The sequence below is a fragment of the Balaenoptera acutorostrata genome, chromosome 15 (genome assembly GCF_949987535.1).
Source record: "Balaenoptera acutorostrata chromosome 15, mBalAcu1.1, whole genome shotgun sequence".
Taxonomy (NCBI): domain Eukaryota; kingdom Metazoa; phylum Chordata; class Mammalia; order Artiodactyla; family Balaenopteridae; genus Balaenoptera; species Balaenoptera acutorostrata.
In genome coordinates this window covers 2,885,432-2,902,305 of record NC_080078.1, presented here as the reverse complement: position 1 = coordinate 2,902,305, position 16,874 = coordinate 2,885,432, and the positions used below count along the sequence as shown (strand labels likewise).

At 44.2% G+C, this 16,874-nt stretch overlaps 1 protein-coding gene across 8 annotated transcripts in view; it reads right to left on the bottom strand.

Moving 5' to 3' along the window:
• SDK1 (sidekick cell adhesion molecule 1) overlaps positions 1-16,874 on the bottom strand; it is an 838,709-nt gene that overhangs the window by 344,526 nt on the left and 477,309 nt on the right. For all 8 annotated transcript variants that reach the window (XM_057528493.1, XM_057528492.1, XM_057528494.1 and 5 more), the window contains exon 5: positions 83-216. In XM_057528493.1, coding sequence (XP_057384476.1) covers positions 83-216 — 134 coding nt within the window. The remainder of the gene's footprint in view (positions 1-82; positions 217-16,874) is intronic.

The window sequence follows — 16,874 nt, the reverse complement described above, 5'->3', positions numbered from 1 at the left end:
AAATGCCCCTTGAGATGGCGGTTATTAATTAAATCCAGAAGTTACTGCTTTCACAATGACCATGTGGGATTTTGGCACTCACTTGCTATGCTCAGGTGAATGAGTGGGCTGGTCTTGTTCTCCCCATTCCTCTCGTTGACGGCCTGCACATAGTAAGCCCCTGCGTCGCTGGCCGTCGCTGCCAGGATCACCAGCTGGTTCTCCAGCGTGATGGCTCTGCATCAGGGAAGGGAAGAGAGTGTCAAGGCCGGTCCATGGAACTTTGTATTTGTAAGACAGATTAATTTACTAGGCTGACCATAAGGGAATGTCCAGAGTTGTTATTGTTGTTGTTGTTGTTGTTTTAAAGGTTAAAAAAAGATCTGGAAGGACAAAAACAAATCCCCAGGCCGACTTGAGGAATGAGTTGGTGGCTGAGCCTGCTGAGGTCCAATGACGTGCTGGCTCCTGCCAGGGGTCTGGGAGCTCCAGGTGCCACGTCCGTACATTTGGCCCACCCTGCTTCTCTTAAGAAATGAGAAAATGGAGGATCAGAGAGGTTAAGTTGTTTTTCCAAGGTAAAACAGCAAGGTAACAGTACCAGAGGGAGGACTAGGTCTTCTCACATGTAGACTGGTGCTCTGCCAACGATACCATACACAGACTCTCACCCTTACTTATTTAAAAGAAGAAGAAGAAGAAAAACAACAAACACAAATTCCATAAATCCAAATAACCTTTCCTTAAATGGGTGACCCAGTATCCTTTGCTCATGTTATAGTTCTATATTCTTTTTACTAGTTAAGGAGGTTGGGGGGTAGAACCTGTTAAAAAACAAAACAAAAACAAAAACAAAAAAAACAAAGGTAAGTGATCTTTTCCTTGGCTGGTGAAGTGCACTTTGAGGGTCAGACACATTCTGAGCACCAAAATGTCATTTAGCCTACACTCTCATCTTCAAAACACTAGGAAACTCCTGGGACCCTGGAGTCCCACAAATGTGTCACTCTACGGACAAATAGTTTTATTTGTTCATTTTTAATGCTAGATAGTCATAGCCCTTCCAGAGTCAGCTAAACTAAGATCTCTATTCTAGTAACATAAAAAAACATGCAGGACGTAAAACCGGGGCCTCAGATGTAAATTCGGGGCCTCAGACGTAAAACTGGGGTCAATGATGTAAATCTGCGACCTCGGATTGGATGTGAATCTGGGGCACAGACGCCTGTCAAGCCCAGGCAGAGTCCCTGGCACGCTGGGTGGTGCGGGCGGCACAGATGGCCCAGCTCTGACCCTGAGGACACCAGGCCGCCACCCTGCCCCTCCGGCAGCTCTGGGTCCCCATTGCCACGTACCAGCTAGGTGGTTCCAGGGATCTGGATGTCCATGTCTTTGGGGGACCATTACTTCGCCTGCCACATGCTTGTGGGATCTTGGTTCCCAGGCCAGAGGTCGGGCCCGAGCTCCTGTGGTGGGAGCTCCAAGTCCAAACTGCTGGACTAACAGAGAACCTCAGACCCCAGGGAATATCAATTGCAGTGAGGCCGCCCAGAGGTCCTCCTCTCAGCACCAAGATCCAGCTCTATCCAACTGCCTGCAAACTCCACTGCTAGAAGTCTCAGGCCAAACAACCAGTAAGACAGGAATACAGCACCATCCATTAAAAAAAAGAAAAAAATGAAACAACAAAAATATATGTTACAGATGAAAGAGCAAGGTAAAAACCTACAAGACCAAATAAATGAAGATGAAATAGGCAAGCTACCTGAAAAAGAATTCAGAGTAATGATAGTAAAGATGATCCAAAATCTCGGAAATAGAATGGAGAAAATACAAGAAACATTTAGCAAGGATCTAGAAGAACTAAAGAGCAAACAAACAGTGATGAACAACACAATTACTGAAATTAAAAATACTCTAGAAGGAATCAATAACAGAATAACTGAGGCAGAAGAACAGATAAGTGAGCTGGAAGATAAAATGGTGGAAATAACTGCCAGGGAGCAGAATAAAGAAAAAAGAATGAAGAGAATTGAGGACAGCCTCAGACCCTCTGGGACATTAAACACACCAACATTCAAATTATAGGGGTCCCAGAAGAAGAAGAGAAAAAGAAAGGGTCTGAGAAAATATTTGAAGAGATTAGAGTTGAAAACTTCCCTAACACTGGAAAGGAAACAGTCAATCAAGTCCAGGAAGTACAGAGAGTACCATACAGGATAAACCCAAAGAGAAACATGCTGAGACACGTATTAACCAAACTATCAAAAATTAAATACAAAGAAAAAATATTAAAAGCAGCAAGGGAAAAGCAACAAATAACATAAGGTTAACAGCTGATTTTTCAGCAGAAACTCTGCAAGCCAGAAGGGAGTGGCAGGACATATTTAAAGTGATGAAAGGGAAAAACCTACAACCAAGATTACTCTACCCAGCAAGGATCTCATTCACATTCGATGGAGAAATTAAAACCTTTACAGATAAGCAAAAATTAAGAGAATTCAACATCACCAAACCAGCTTTACAACAAATGCTAAAGGAAGGAAACACAACAGAAGGAAAAGACCTACAAAACAAACCCAAAGCAGTTAAGAAAATGGTAATAGGAACATACATATTAATAATTACCTTAAATGTAAATGGATTAAATACTCCAACCGAAAGACATAGACTGGCTGAATGGATACAAAAACAAGACCTGTACATATGTTGTCTACAAGAGACCCACTTCAGACCTAGGGACACATACAGACTGAAAGTGAGGGGATGGAAAAAGATATTCCATGCAAATGGAAATCAAAAGAAAGCTGGAGAAGCAATTCTCATATCAGGCAAAATAGACTTTAAAATAAAGACTATTACAAGAGACAAAGAAGGACACTACATAATGATCAAGGGATCAATCCAAGAAGAAAATATAACAATTGTCCAAGAAGAAGGTATAACAATTGTAAATATTTATGCACCCAACATAGGAGCACCTCAATACATAAGGCAAATGCTAACAGCCATAAAAGGGGAAATCAACAGTAACACAATAATAGTCAGAGACTTTAACAGCCCACATCCACCAATGGACAGATCATCCAAAATGAAAATAAATAAGGAAACACAAGCTTTAAATGACACATTAAACAAGATGGACTTAATTGATATTTTTAGGACATTCCATCCAAAAACAACAGAATACACTTTCTTCTCAAGTGCTCATGGAACATTCTCCAGGATAGACCATATCTTGGGTCACAAATCAAGCCTTGGTAAATTTAAGAAAATTGAAATTGTATCAAGTACCTTTTCCGACCACAATGCTATGAGACTAGATATCAATTACAGGAAAAAAACCTGTAAAAAATACAAACACATGGAGGCTAAACAATACACTACTAAATAACCAAGAGATCACTGAAGAAATCAAAGAGAAAATCAAAAACTACCTAGAAACAAATGACAATGAAAACACAATGATCCAAAACCTATGGGACGCAGCAAAAGCAGTTCTAAGAGAGAAGTTTATAGCAATACAATCCTACCTCAAGAAACAAGAAAAATCTCAAATAAACAACCTAACCTTACACCTAAAGCAATTAGAGAAAGAACAACAAAAAAATCCCAAAGTTAGCAGAAGGAAAGAAATCATAAAGATCATATCAGAAATAAATGAAAAAGAAATGAAGGAAATGATAGCAAAGATCAATAAAACTAAAAGCTTGTTCTTTGAGAAGATAAACAAAATTGATAAACCTTTAGCCAGACTCATCAAGAAAAAAATGGAGAAGACTCAAATCAACAGAATTAGAAATGAAAAAGGAGAAGTAACAACTGACACTGAAGAAATACAAAGGAGAGAATACTACAAGCAACTCTATGCCAAAAAAATGGACAACCTGGAAGAAATGGACAAATTCTTAGAAAAGCACAACCTTCTGAGACTGAACCAGGAAGAAATAGAAAATATAAACAGACCAATCACAAGCGCTGAAATTGAAACTGTGATTAAAAATCTTCCAACAAACAAAAGCCCAAGACCAGATGGCTTCACAGGCGAATTCTACCAAACATTCAGAGAAGAGCTAACACCTATCCTTCTCAAGCTCTTCCAAAATATAGCAGAGGGAGGAACACTGCCAAACTCATTCTATGAGGCCACCATCACCCTGATACCAAAACCAGACAAAGATGTCACAAAAAAAGAAATTATAGGCCAATATCTCTCATGAACATAGATGCAAAAATCCTCAACAAAGTACTAGCAAACAGAATCCAAGAGCACATTAAAAGGATCATACACCATGATCAAGTGGGGTTTATCCCAGAAATACAAGGATTCTTCAATATACACAAATCAATGTGATACACCATATTAACAAATCGAAGGATAAAAACCATATGATCATCTCAATAGATGGAGAAAAAGCTTCTGACAAAATTCAACAGCCATTTATGATAAAAACTCTCCAGAAAGTGGGCATGGAGGGAACCTATCTCAACATAATAAAGGCCATATATGACAAACCCACAGCCAACATCATTCTTAATGGTGAAAAACTGAAACCATTTCCTCTAAGATCAGGAACAAGACAAGGTTGCCCACTCTCACCACTATTATTCAACATAGTTTTGGAAGCCCTAGCCATGGCAATCAGAGAAGAAAAAGAAATAAAAGGAATACAAATTGGAAAAGAAGAAGTAAAACTGTCACTGTCTGCAGATGACATGATACTATACATAGGGAATCCTAAAGATGACACCAGAAAACTACTAGAGCTTATCAATGAATTTGGTAGAGTAGCAGGATACAAAATTAATGCACAGAAATCTCTTGCATTCCTATACACTAATGATGAAAAATTTGAAAGAGAAATTAAGGAAACACTCCCATTTACCACTGCAACAAAAAGAATAAAATACCTAGGGATGAACCTACCTAAGGAGATAAAAGACCTGTATGCAGAAAACTATAAGACACTGATGAAAGAAATTAAAGATACAGACAGATAGAGAGATATATCATGTTCTTGGATTGCAAGAATCAACACTGTGAGAATGACTATGCTACCCAAAGCAATCTACAGATTCAATGCAATCCCTATCAAATTACCAATGGCATTTTACACAGAACTAGAACAAAAAATTTCACAATTTGTATGGAAACACAAAAGACCCTGAAGACCCAAAGCAATCTTGAGAAAGAAAAATGGAGCTGGAGGAATCAGGCTCCCTGACTTCAGACTATACTACAAAGCTACAGTAATCAAGACAGTATGGTACTGGCACAAAAACAGAAATATAGATCAATGGAACAGGATAGAAAGCCCAGAGATAAACCCACGCACATATGGTCACCTTATCTTTGATAAAGGAGGCAAGAATATACAATGGAGAAAACACAGCCTCTTCAACAAGTGGTGTTGGGAAAACTGGACAGCTACATGTAAAAGAATGAAATTAGATCACTTCCTACCACCATACGCAAAAATAAACTCAAAATGGATTAAAGACCTAAATGTAAGGCCAGACACTATCAAACTCTTAGAGGAAAACATAGGCAGAACACTCTACGACATAAATCATAGCAAGATCCTTTTTGACCCACCTCCTAGAGAAATGGAAATAAAACAAAAATAAACAAATAGGACCTAATGAAACTTAAAAGCTTTGCACAACAAAGGAAAGCATAAAAAAAGACGAAAGGACAACCCTCAGAATGGGAAAAAATATTTGCAAACGAAGCAAGTGACAAAGGATTAATCTCCAAAATATACAAGCAGCTCATGCAGCTCAATATCTAAAAAACAAACAACCCAATCCAAAAATGGGCAGAAGACCTAAATTAACATTTCTCCAAAGAAGATATACAGATGGCCAACAAACACATGAAAAGATGCTCAACATCACAAATCATTAGAGAAATGCAAATCAAAACTATAATGAGGTAACACCGCACACCAGTCAGAATGGCCAACATCAAAAAATCTACAAACAATAAATGCTGGAGAGGGTGTGGAGAAAAGGGAACCCTCTTGCCCTGTTGGTGGGAATGTAAATTGATATAGCCACTATGGAGAACAGTATGAAATTTCCTTAAGGAACTAAAAATAGAGCTACCATATGACCCAGCAATCCCACTACTGGGCATATACCCTGAGAAAACCATAATTCAAAAAGAGTCATGTACCACAGTGTTCACTGCAGCTCTATTTACAATAGCCAGGACATGGAAGCAACCTAAGTGTCCATCAACAGGTGAATGGATAAAGAAGATGTGGCACATATATACAATGTAATACTACTCAGCCCCTAAAAAGAAACGAAATTGAGTTATTTGTAGTGAGGTGGATGGACCTAGAGTCTGTCATACAGAGTGAAGTAAGTCACAAAGAGAAAAACAAATACTGTATGCTAACACATATATATGGAATCTAAAAAAAAGAAAAAAATGGATCTGATGAACCTAAGGGCAGCACAGGAATAAAGACACAGACGTAGAGAATGTACTTGAGGACATGGAGAGGGGGAAGGGTTAACTGGGACGAAGTGAGAGAGTGGCATTGACATATATACACTACCAAATGTAAAATAGATAGCTAGTGGGAAGCAGCTGCATAGCACAGGGAGATTAGCTCAGTGCTTGTGACCACCTGGAGGTGTGGGATAAGGAGGGTGGGAGGGAGACGGAAGAGGGAGGCGATATGGGGATATATGTATGCATATAGCTGATTAACTTTGTTATACAGCAGAAACTAACACAACAATGTAAAGCAATTATACTCCAATAAAGATGTTAAAAAACATGCAAGATAAATAACTTCTCATGAGAAATTTTAACATAATAAAACTTTTTCTTCCTGCTACCTTGTAAAACCTTTTTCAAAACCTCTTGATTTTCAGACATTTTATAAGATTATCTTAAGAAGTTACTGCTTATTCAGGGTTCCCTCAGGATATATTACAGTTTGAGGTCTCTACGACTAACTTACCTCATTTCTCATTTAAGAAAATTTCCCTATTAAGAAGTTTTCAATTTTTAGTCCCATAAAAATATTTCAAAAAAGCTTTACTATAATTATTTATGATTCCTTTATAGAACCATAGAAATTGTTCCATTTTATTTTAGTATATGTTACACTGGCACCTAAAATTAAATATCAATATTTATTACACATGAAGTTACACATTAATAGTGCAATTTAAAAACTGAATGTATCATAACTTTTTTCTTTAACATCTGATTTTTGCCATAGTAATTTCAAATATGCCTATTATTCCTCAGAATTATTCTCCAAAAAGTCCATTAATTCTCTGTATTATTTATGATGTTGTTTCAAGGGTATTGAAAATTAATAAGTACATAAAGAATAGAAATATTAAAGTTTACATCTGTTATAATTTATAGAGTTAAGCTCATTTTTTCTTTTAAATGTCAGTAGTAAAGTCAAAAGTCATGAAGAAAAACCTATCTATTGCCAAAAAGAACACCACAAAAATGCCCAAACTTTAGAGAACATTAGATTAATGAGGATCAATTCCCCAGAAGACTTTATTCTTTTTTCCTATCCATCTCTTTCTGAACAGGGCATTTCTACAAAAGAAACAGATTTTTTAATGAAAACTAAAATATCTAAAAACATTCATCAAATTCAAAATTCTGGTGATTGTTATAACGCTTAAGAAGAACAATTTTTAAAGATAATGAAGGAGGTACCAAGCATCCGTGCTCTCAGTCTTCTCTCCCAAGAGACCCGGACTTTGCTGTGGTGCCCATGCCTTCCCCAGGCAGCCACGTGATGTGAGGAAGTCAGCAGGCCCCGTTCCCAGCACCAGGTTTGCTACCCCAGCAGTGTTCAAGACAGTGAGGAACTGCCATGGGACCCAAGTTGCCCAGTCAGACCAACAGGAAGGACCGTGCTTGGGGCCAGTCAGGACACATGCTGCCCTGTGGGCTGCTGGTGGCCACCTTTACAACCCTGAGGGAAGGCAGTGTGTAAACAAAAGGAGGAGGAAGGACAGGATTTTGAGAATCAGAACAAATTAGACCACAGCCTGAATGTAATGATGAGAAGTAAGCTAAGAGATCCTTTAAGACGACCTTTATATTTGTTCATAAAATATTCAGTGATAACTTTAGGTTACTACGTTGGGGCTGACTTCCAACGTCTGCCCCACATCCCACCCTATGACAGCAGCACTGTGGTGTGAGAACTGACCCCACCTGGGGGTCAAGGTTATCCAATCCCTCCTGCTAGTGACTAACACAGGAAACAAGGCTTAAGCCAATCAGCCTATGGCATATACCTGGGGACTGTCATTGGTCTGGGGTGGCCACACCTAAGTTAGTTCATCAGATCAATGGGCAGGATCTCCATCCCACGGCTGGGGCTCAGGCTTTTTCTCCCTCCACTAGATGTGAACAAGGAAGCATGTTGCCCCAGATGTTCATGGTGACAATTTTATGGCTGTGAGGGGAACAACCTTAACATGAAGCTGACAATGTTAGTGGCAGGACAAAGAGAATGGAAAGCACCCAGGTCCTTGACCTTGAGAACCTGGTGGGATCAGTGAACTGTCCTGCAGGCCTTCTTGTCTCTGGACTTCTCATTTCACGAGGTAATGTACTATACTCGTGCTTAAACTTGTTAAGTTAGGGCTTCTTTTACTAGAAGTGAAATACATCCTGATACAGATTCAAAACAGCATACACAATAGCATCAATTTAGGGTAAAAAAAACCCAAAGAAAACCTAAAACATGTGTATACTCTGTGCATAGGAAAATAATCCCATATATCAGTCTATCTATATGAATACATGAAATGTTAACAGTGGCCAGCTCTGAGTAGAAAGATTCCAAGTTATTTTCTTTCAATTTCTGTTTTTTAAAATATTTTTCCGATTTTTCCATAAGAAGTATCACTTTAGTTATCCAACGAAAAATTTTCAAATTGAGTGCAAGGGTATGCTAAGTAATTATGGTAGCAAAATTTAATAATTTGTCCGTATTTATGAACTACGTGGCTTTTACTATAATGTAATTCCAAAGTACTAATTTAAAACTTACACTGATTATATAGGAAAATTACAGTATTAAGCCAGAGATTTTCTTTTAACGTTATTAAAATAACTGTATGTATGGTTTTATGTAAAATTATTTCCTTAGTATTTCCCATCTTAATTCTACATTTCAAAATGAAATCTTATAATTCTAACTTCTAATTCCATGGACTAATAATAAAGAAAAAAAAATGAAAGCACTTAGTCCCGTATGGGTGAAATGTGCTGCAGCTCAGGAAACCAGAACGCTGGATCCATAAAGAGGGAGTTTGAGGGTTACCAGCTACTGGCTGTGAGCGCAGGGGGGTTTTCACGTGGCCAGTTGCCCTTAATAGTGGAAATTCCTGACCAAGGAAACACTGCAGTTCCACAGAAGAAGACTTGTTCGAATGGACATTCTCTAAGTGCTTTGGGTTTACACTTGATTCTCTCAGTGCTTTCTTGAGGCAGTGGGCAAAATAAGAACTCTCCGTTTCAGAAAAGATGAAACCTCCTAGGAGCTACTGGGGGTCTTTGACCATCAGCATTGATCAAAAACACCTGTGGGGGGCTTCCCTGGTGGCGCAGTGGTTGAGAATCTGCCTGCCAATGCAGGGGACACGGGCTCGAGCCCTGGTCTGGGAAGGTCCCACATGCCGCGGAGCAACTGGGCCCGTGAGCCACAACTACTGAGCCTGCGCGTCTGGAGCCTGTGCTCCGCAACAAGAAAGGCCGCGACAGTGAGAGGCCGGTGCGCCGCGATGAAGAGTGGCCCCCGCTCGTTGCAATTGGAGAAAGCCCTCGCACAGAAATGAAGACCCAACACAGCCAAAAATAAATAAATAAAAAAACAAACAAACAAAAAAAACACCTGTGGGGGAAAAGACCCCTGGGAGGTGGGCTTCTACCTCCAAAGCTTATGCATTTGGTGTTCGGGGCTGGGGGGAGGGGAGTCGGCACCCAGCTGGGATACGGTCAAGCGTGCTTCCCCCAACACTAGCCAACACTGAGGCGGCGAGGCATTCCCCGTGCCATGCAGAGCATCTGCTTTCAGAGCTGTGACGCTGACATATTAATTCTTGAAGCACCAGATTTACGGTTGATGAAAACAGCCCAGGGTGTGCCTGCTCAAGATGACGAAGGGAAAGTCAGGGTGTATGTTCCCTTGGATTGCCATGAGGACAGAACCAAATAACTGTATTCACTCTTTAGCAACTATCTGCATCCCCAGGCCTGACTTGAGTGGAGGGAATACAATCTGAAACCAGGTACACACTGCCCATGTTCCATGGCACTTAGATGTGATGTATTTACAAACCATGAGAAGTAACAGGAAACACTCAATAACTTTCCCTTAAGAGCAGTTTTGGGCCCAAAGGGAGGAGTTCCGGGGGGTACCACCCCAAATTTCCATGATGTACATCAAAACTTTCAGTGTAACCCGTCCTTTTGTTTTCATAAAAAAATAAAGTGTCTTTGGTATTTAATCTTTGACACTTTTTAAAAAGTTTTTATTTATTTATTTATTTTTGGTTGCGTTGGGTCTTAGTTGCTGCGCGGGCTTTCTCTCGTTGCCGCGAGCGGGGGATACTCTTCGTTGTGGTGTGCGGGCTTCTCATTGCGGTGGCTTCTCTTGTTGCAGAGCACGGGCTCTAGGAGCACGGGCTTCAGTAGCTGTGGCTTGCAGGCTCAGTAGTTGTGGCTCGTGGGCTCTAGAGCGCAGGCTCAGTAGTTGTGGCGCATGGGCTTAGTTGCTTCGCGGCATGTGGGATCTTCCCAGACCAGGGATTGAACCCGTGTCCCCTGCACTGGCAGGTGGATTCTTAACCACTGCGCCACCAGCGAAGTCCCGATCTTTGACACTTTTAACACACAGCAGGATGGTGATACAAACACTGATACATACATTATGATGAAAATTAAGTAAAGGGTTCAGTAAAATAAGAACTTTGCCCATAAAATATAAAAGTATAATTTGGGTCTGTGGTTTTACTATTACAAATGTTAACGCAGCATTTGATTAGTTTCAATTGTCATTTGATTACATCTTTAAAAAAATCAGAGTGCAGAAAAATGTAGAACATTAGTTTTTAAGCCCTTAAAAAATAAAAACAAAACATTTAAAATATTCCCCATTTTAATTAAACAACTTTTTAATGGGTTAGTTCTAAGGTTTAGTGTTCTGAGGATAATCTGGATCTCAGGCCTCACAGTTTAATAGCAAGATCAAAGCAGACAACTTCAAAATTGATGAACTTCCCCTACTTGTGTAATTACAAGAACTAAAATTGCTTCCCAGTAGTTTTGGCCATAATGAGTCTCTGGATACTCAGTAAATGTTAAGGCACTGGAATGACACGTTTACTTAGTCAAGAAGTAAACACTTGTTGCTCAGCATTCGTTCTGGGTGCAAGAAGAACATTTTATTTATTTGTCTATCTACCTATCTATTTATTTATTTATTTATGGCTGCGTTGGGTCTTCGTTGCTGTGCGTGGGCTTTCTCTAGTTACAGCGAGCAGGGGCTACTCTTCATCGTGGTGCGCGGGCTTCTCATTGCGGTGGCTTCTCTTGTTGCGGAGCATGGGCTCTAGGCACGTTGGCTTCAGTAGTTGTGGCTCACAGACTCTAGAGTGCAGGCTCAGTAGTTGTGGCGCACGGGCTTAGTTGCTCCGTGGCATGTGAGATCTTCCCGGACCAGGGCTCGAACCCATGTCCCCTGCATTGGCAGGCGGATTGAACCACTGAGCCACCAGGGAAGTCCAAGAAGAATATTTTAAAAGCAAGTGAAGAAGAATCTGGGAAACCTATTTCTCAAAATTTCAAACCAAGAGAAGTGATGAGTTGAGTTGAGCCGTGTTCATTCGCAGAACACAGGAACACCCAGGAGAGATGACAAGAAGTAAATGGGATTTCAATTTAGCGCTAGTGCACCCAGCACTGCAGGCTTGCGGAGAAAGGCAGTTGTTAAATTTGAGAGCTACGATTGTGCAGTAAGGCCCTCGTGTGGTAGGAGAGAAACCAATGGTGACCAGAGAGGGAAGATGCTAGAGACAGGAAGAGGCCGTTCAAAACCGCCACCAGCTCAGCGACTGCCACCGTGCATGACTGTGAAACACTTCCCTCCTTTCAGTCCCTTCAGGGATCCTGTTCTATGGCAGGTACAGTTAATCTCATAATGGTAAGTATATGCAAACATACAATTAAACTGATGTAAATTAACCTTCAGTCTAACTCCTCTATACTGACTGTTAACTCCTAATAACAGATACAAATGGGGGTAAGTTGTAGGGTGGAGTTTCTAAAATGGTAACTCCCTTAAAATCATCTGGATTTCAAAAATATTCAGATACACACGTGTTCTGCCTTATACACAACTGACCCCAGTATTTCAGCACAGAGCCTGACGAATAGCATGTAATCGATAAACAGGTGTTGAAGGAATGAGAAGGTGAAAACATCCAGGTACTCACATTCACATATTTGCTCTCTTCCCTTCTGAGCTTGCAACTACATTTTGGCGCCAGAACCCAGGCAAGGAGAGGAATAACTGAACCTTTTAATAAACGAGCACGGAGCGCCCGCTACGTGTACACCACCATCCAGGGAAGGCAGCTGGGAGATGTGGCCATTGGACCACGGAGCTCGCTCCACGGGAAGAAGACCCCCGAAGGCCTGAGAAGACAAGCGGCAGCTGCGTGAGGCCCCGAACGCGTGCAACTTGTCCGCGTGTTTTACAGAATGTTAGGGGAGGACGGGAGAAGCCGAACAGGTCACGAAACGCGCAGGCCTGACCGCACTGACGTGCCAGTGACAGCTTCCTGACAGCAGAGCGTGAAATCAGAAAGACAGAGCCGGACCGCTAGCCCAGAGCCGGACCGCTAGCCCAGAGCCGGACCTCTCGCTAGCCCAGAGCCGGACCTCTCGCTAGCCCAGAGCCGGATCTCTCGCTAGCCCAGAGCCGGACCTCTCGCTAGCCCAGAGCCAGACCGCTAGCCCAGAGCCGGACCGCTAGCCCAGAGCCGGACCGCTAGCCCAGAGCCGGATCTCTCGCTAGCCCAGAGCCGGATCTCTCGCTAGCCCAGAGCCGGACCGCTAGCCCAGAGCCGGATCGCTAGCCCAGAGCCGGATCTCTCGCTAGCCCAGAGCCGGACCGCTAGCCCAGAGCCGGACCGCTAGCCCAGAGCCGGATCTCTCGCTAGCCCAGAGCCGGACCGCTAGCCCAGAGCCGGACCGCTAGCCCAGAGCCGGATCTCTCGCTAGCCCAGAGCCGGACCGCTAGCCCAGAGCTGGATCGCTAGCCCAGAGCCGGACCGCTAGCCCAGAGCCGGACCTCTCGCTAGCCCAGAGCCGGACCTCTTGCTAGCCCAGAGCCGGACCGCTAGCCCAGAGCCGGATCTCTCGCTAGCCCAGAGCCGGATCGCTAGCCCAGAGCCGGATCTCTCGCTAGCCCAGAGCCGGACCGCTAGCCCAGAGCCGGATCGCTAGCCCAGAGCCGGACCGCTAGCCCAGAGCCGGACCGCTAGCCCAGAGCCGGATCGCTAGCCCAGAGCCGGACCGCTAGCCCAGAGCCGGACCTCTCGCTAGCCCAGAGCCGGACCGCTAGCCCAGAGCCGGACCGCTAGCCCAGAGCCGGATCGCTAGCCCAGAGCCGGACCGCTAGCCCAGAGCCGGACCTCTCGCTAGCCCAGAGCCAGACCGCTAGCCCAGAGCCGGACCGCTAGCCCAGAGCCGGATCGCTAGCCCAGAGCCGGACCGCTAGCCCAGAGCCGGACCTCTCGCTAGCCCAGAGCCGGACCGCTAGCCCAGAGCCGGATCGCTAGCCCAGAGCCGGATCTCTCGCTAGCCCAGAGCCGGACCGCTAGCCCAGAGCCGGATCGCTAGCCCAGAGCCGGATCGCTAGCCCAGAGCAGGTGTGACTGTTCAGGAACGGAGGGCTGCTCAGGAGGCGACCCGGGAGGAGACACACGCACCCTTCTGCGGCCCCTTCTACCCGCACGTCCCCACTTCCACCCGAGGCTCTGGCCAAGGGCTCCTTTGAGGCAGCGCTTCCCCTGAAGGCAGCACATCCAACTCTCTCCCAACCTGTGGGCCTGGTCTGGGGCTTCCCCAACTGCTCTCGAAGGGCCCGGGCCTGGACGTGTGTCCCGGTCAGCGCAGCCGACAGCGGCAGAGAGGAGACTACAGTGGACCACAAGGAAGCAAAGAGGGACTCCCCGCCTGAGTGACAGTGTCCGTCTCTGAATAAAAGCAGACAGGAGCCAGCGCTCAGAGTTCACTCATCTCCTCCAGGCCCCGCTCCTGGAGCCTGAGGCAGAGCAGGGCCTGCCTTCACGTTAGGATCTAGCGGGGTCCACAGAGAATACACCTCCTTTTTCTACCAGAACAAGGTGATTACAGCGATAGGAAGTAACACCACAGATAAACTGAGGACGAACTTATCCTGGTGCTCGGGGTTTATACAGAGAGGCCCTTAAAATGTTCAGGCAAGTGTGACCTGGATGGAGCAGGGCCTGGAACCAGAGCTGGCCCTGAGTCTGTTCTCTGAGGCTCCTTACTTGGTTTCTTCATCTGTGAAAGAAGGATAACAGTACTTACACCAAGAAGAAAGCGCAAATCAGGCAATGAAATACTTGAGGCCAACACACAGCCATTCATTCAGTGTGCGCTGGATCTGAATCTGGCTCCCAGGTGCGGTACATGTGAATAAGCAATAACATAAGGAATGTAGACAACTGTCCTCTTTGGGGGCTAAACAGCAAGTATGTTCTAGAGTTTTAGTTGACAGACCTCCATACACACACACACAGCCAGGTGACTGAATTATCAGATTAAAGTCATAAATGATCTGACGCTGCTACTACCTAAAAGTCATCTGCTCAGGGAGCCGAAGTGTAATGATTTAGCAAAGAAGCCCAGGAAAAACTCATTTTCAGATACGTCCCCCCATCTAACACACAAACGGCAAAATCCACTTTACAAGACTTTAATGCTGGAAAATCCCTGGCATCTTCTCAACATGTATTGATGTGTCACAAATAGAATCGACCCCTTTCCTCTAGAAAAGATACCGAACAATGTGAGGGATGGAAAAGAAATGCAGAAATTACAGGGTAGCTTGATACAACTGGCGAAGGATTTATTTCATCAGGGACTTGTGCCCAGCAGAAATATATTTATTTATAGCAGTTTCTTAAAATTTCTAGCTAGTTTTTGAAAGCATTTTAGTCAATTTATTCTTTAGTCAATTTATACTCAGGGGCCTTTTGCTGTTTAACTAATTGTCAGCATAAGGCACAAGGAAGCGGCTGTGCCAAATTTCTGGTGTGGTCATATACCAAAGAATGAAGTGAAACAGGAAGGTTTCGACAGTGCTGAGGTTGAGGCATAAAAATTTCCAGCCAAGCTTTTTTTCTCTGCTAAAACAAACAAACAAAAATTTTGAAAAAGAACAAGAAACAAGACTTAAATAAATAAAATGTGTGGAATATGTGTTTTCAGGTCTTTAGGTCCAAAGAGTGACCTAAACCCCATTTTTACACTCTGAACAGAATGTAACATCCACTCAAACTAAAAGCCATTTGAAGAGATGGCAGAAAGGCGTCTAAAAATACATGGGCACCAGTGAGAACCTCTCTGGAGGTGGGCTCTCCATGAGTCCCTCCACCCCTGAGATCCTCTGAAAACAGAGGGCAAAGCTGATGCAAGTCCACATTATACAGTGAGCTAATAAAAACAATACTGAATTCATCCAAAAATTAATGAGTATTTCCACGGCCAAGTAAGACTTTCCCCCAAAGTAAAAGAGCACCAAGACCAGGGCGGCGGCCAACCCAGTGGTCCGTGCGTCCGGTGAAGGGTTCTGCACGGTGTGTAGTGACCCTCCTGCGCCTCGGTGAGTTGGGTCATTCCCAAGGCAGGGTGGGGAGAGGGGGTGGACCCAGCCGTTCATGTGTAGGGTGGGGTCCAGCAAAGCCTGAGGCTGGCGATTCAAGCTTCCAGACAAGGCAGTTCCTCTCTGTATCCCACTCTCTTCAGAGTAAGGCACGCAGAGCGGGCAGAGCACCTGACCCTGTCTCGGCGTGGTGTCCCCTGTGCAGGACCATGTCTGCACGGCAGCATCAAGCGCGTGGAGTAGCTGCCATGAAAGAGGAGCTCTCCTTCAAGAGCCCGCAATGGCCGAGGGATCCAGGACAGTCACTAGTGGGGCCCAGGCTTTTCTAAAGGTCTCCACCCACCTTTCAAGTCGGGCCCCGTACTAGTTCCTTTTTAAAGAAACGAACTTATTACAAAGGCGTTCTCCTCTTTGTTCATCTCTTTTTGATTATTAAGGGACAGAGCTGTGCCCGCAGAGCTGGGAGCATGGAGCTGACCAGGGCACAGCCTCAAGTGCTGAAGCGGATCTTCAGCGACGGGGCCCCCAGACGCTGCTCCCCAGACTCCAGGGAGAGACCTTCACGCTCAAGGACAGGACTCCCTTGACAGTGAAGGGGAAAATTAATCTAGAAGCAACACAATTTTCCTGTAACTTCTTTTCCTTCTGGAAACTACTATGGGCATGGCCCTCGTGTGTAAGCAGAATGTCTGTTGGCTCTCTGCCTTCTTGGGGGCCCACGAGCCATCTGTGGTTACACACAGGCTCTGACACACACAGGGAAATGGGAAACTAATTTATAAGCAAGGTTGGAAATTATTTAAAACCCTGGGCCCCTAAACCGAACTCTCCGTAAGGGTCACCACAGCCCTTGTCGATGTGAGACAGACCCCCTTCCAGGGAGAAGCGCCGCCCCCTTCGCAGGCCAGCTGGGGCCCTGGGGCCAGGGTGAGTCCAAAGGCGCTGGACAGAGAGCCAGCTGCACCACGAGCC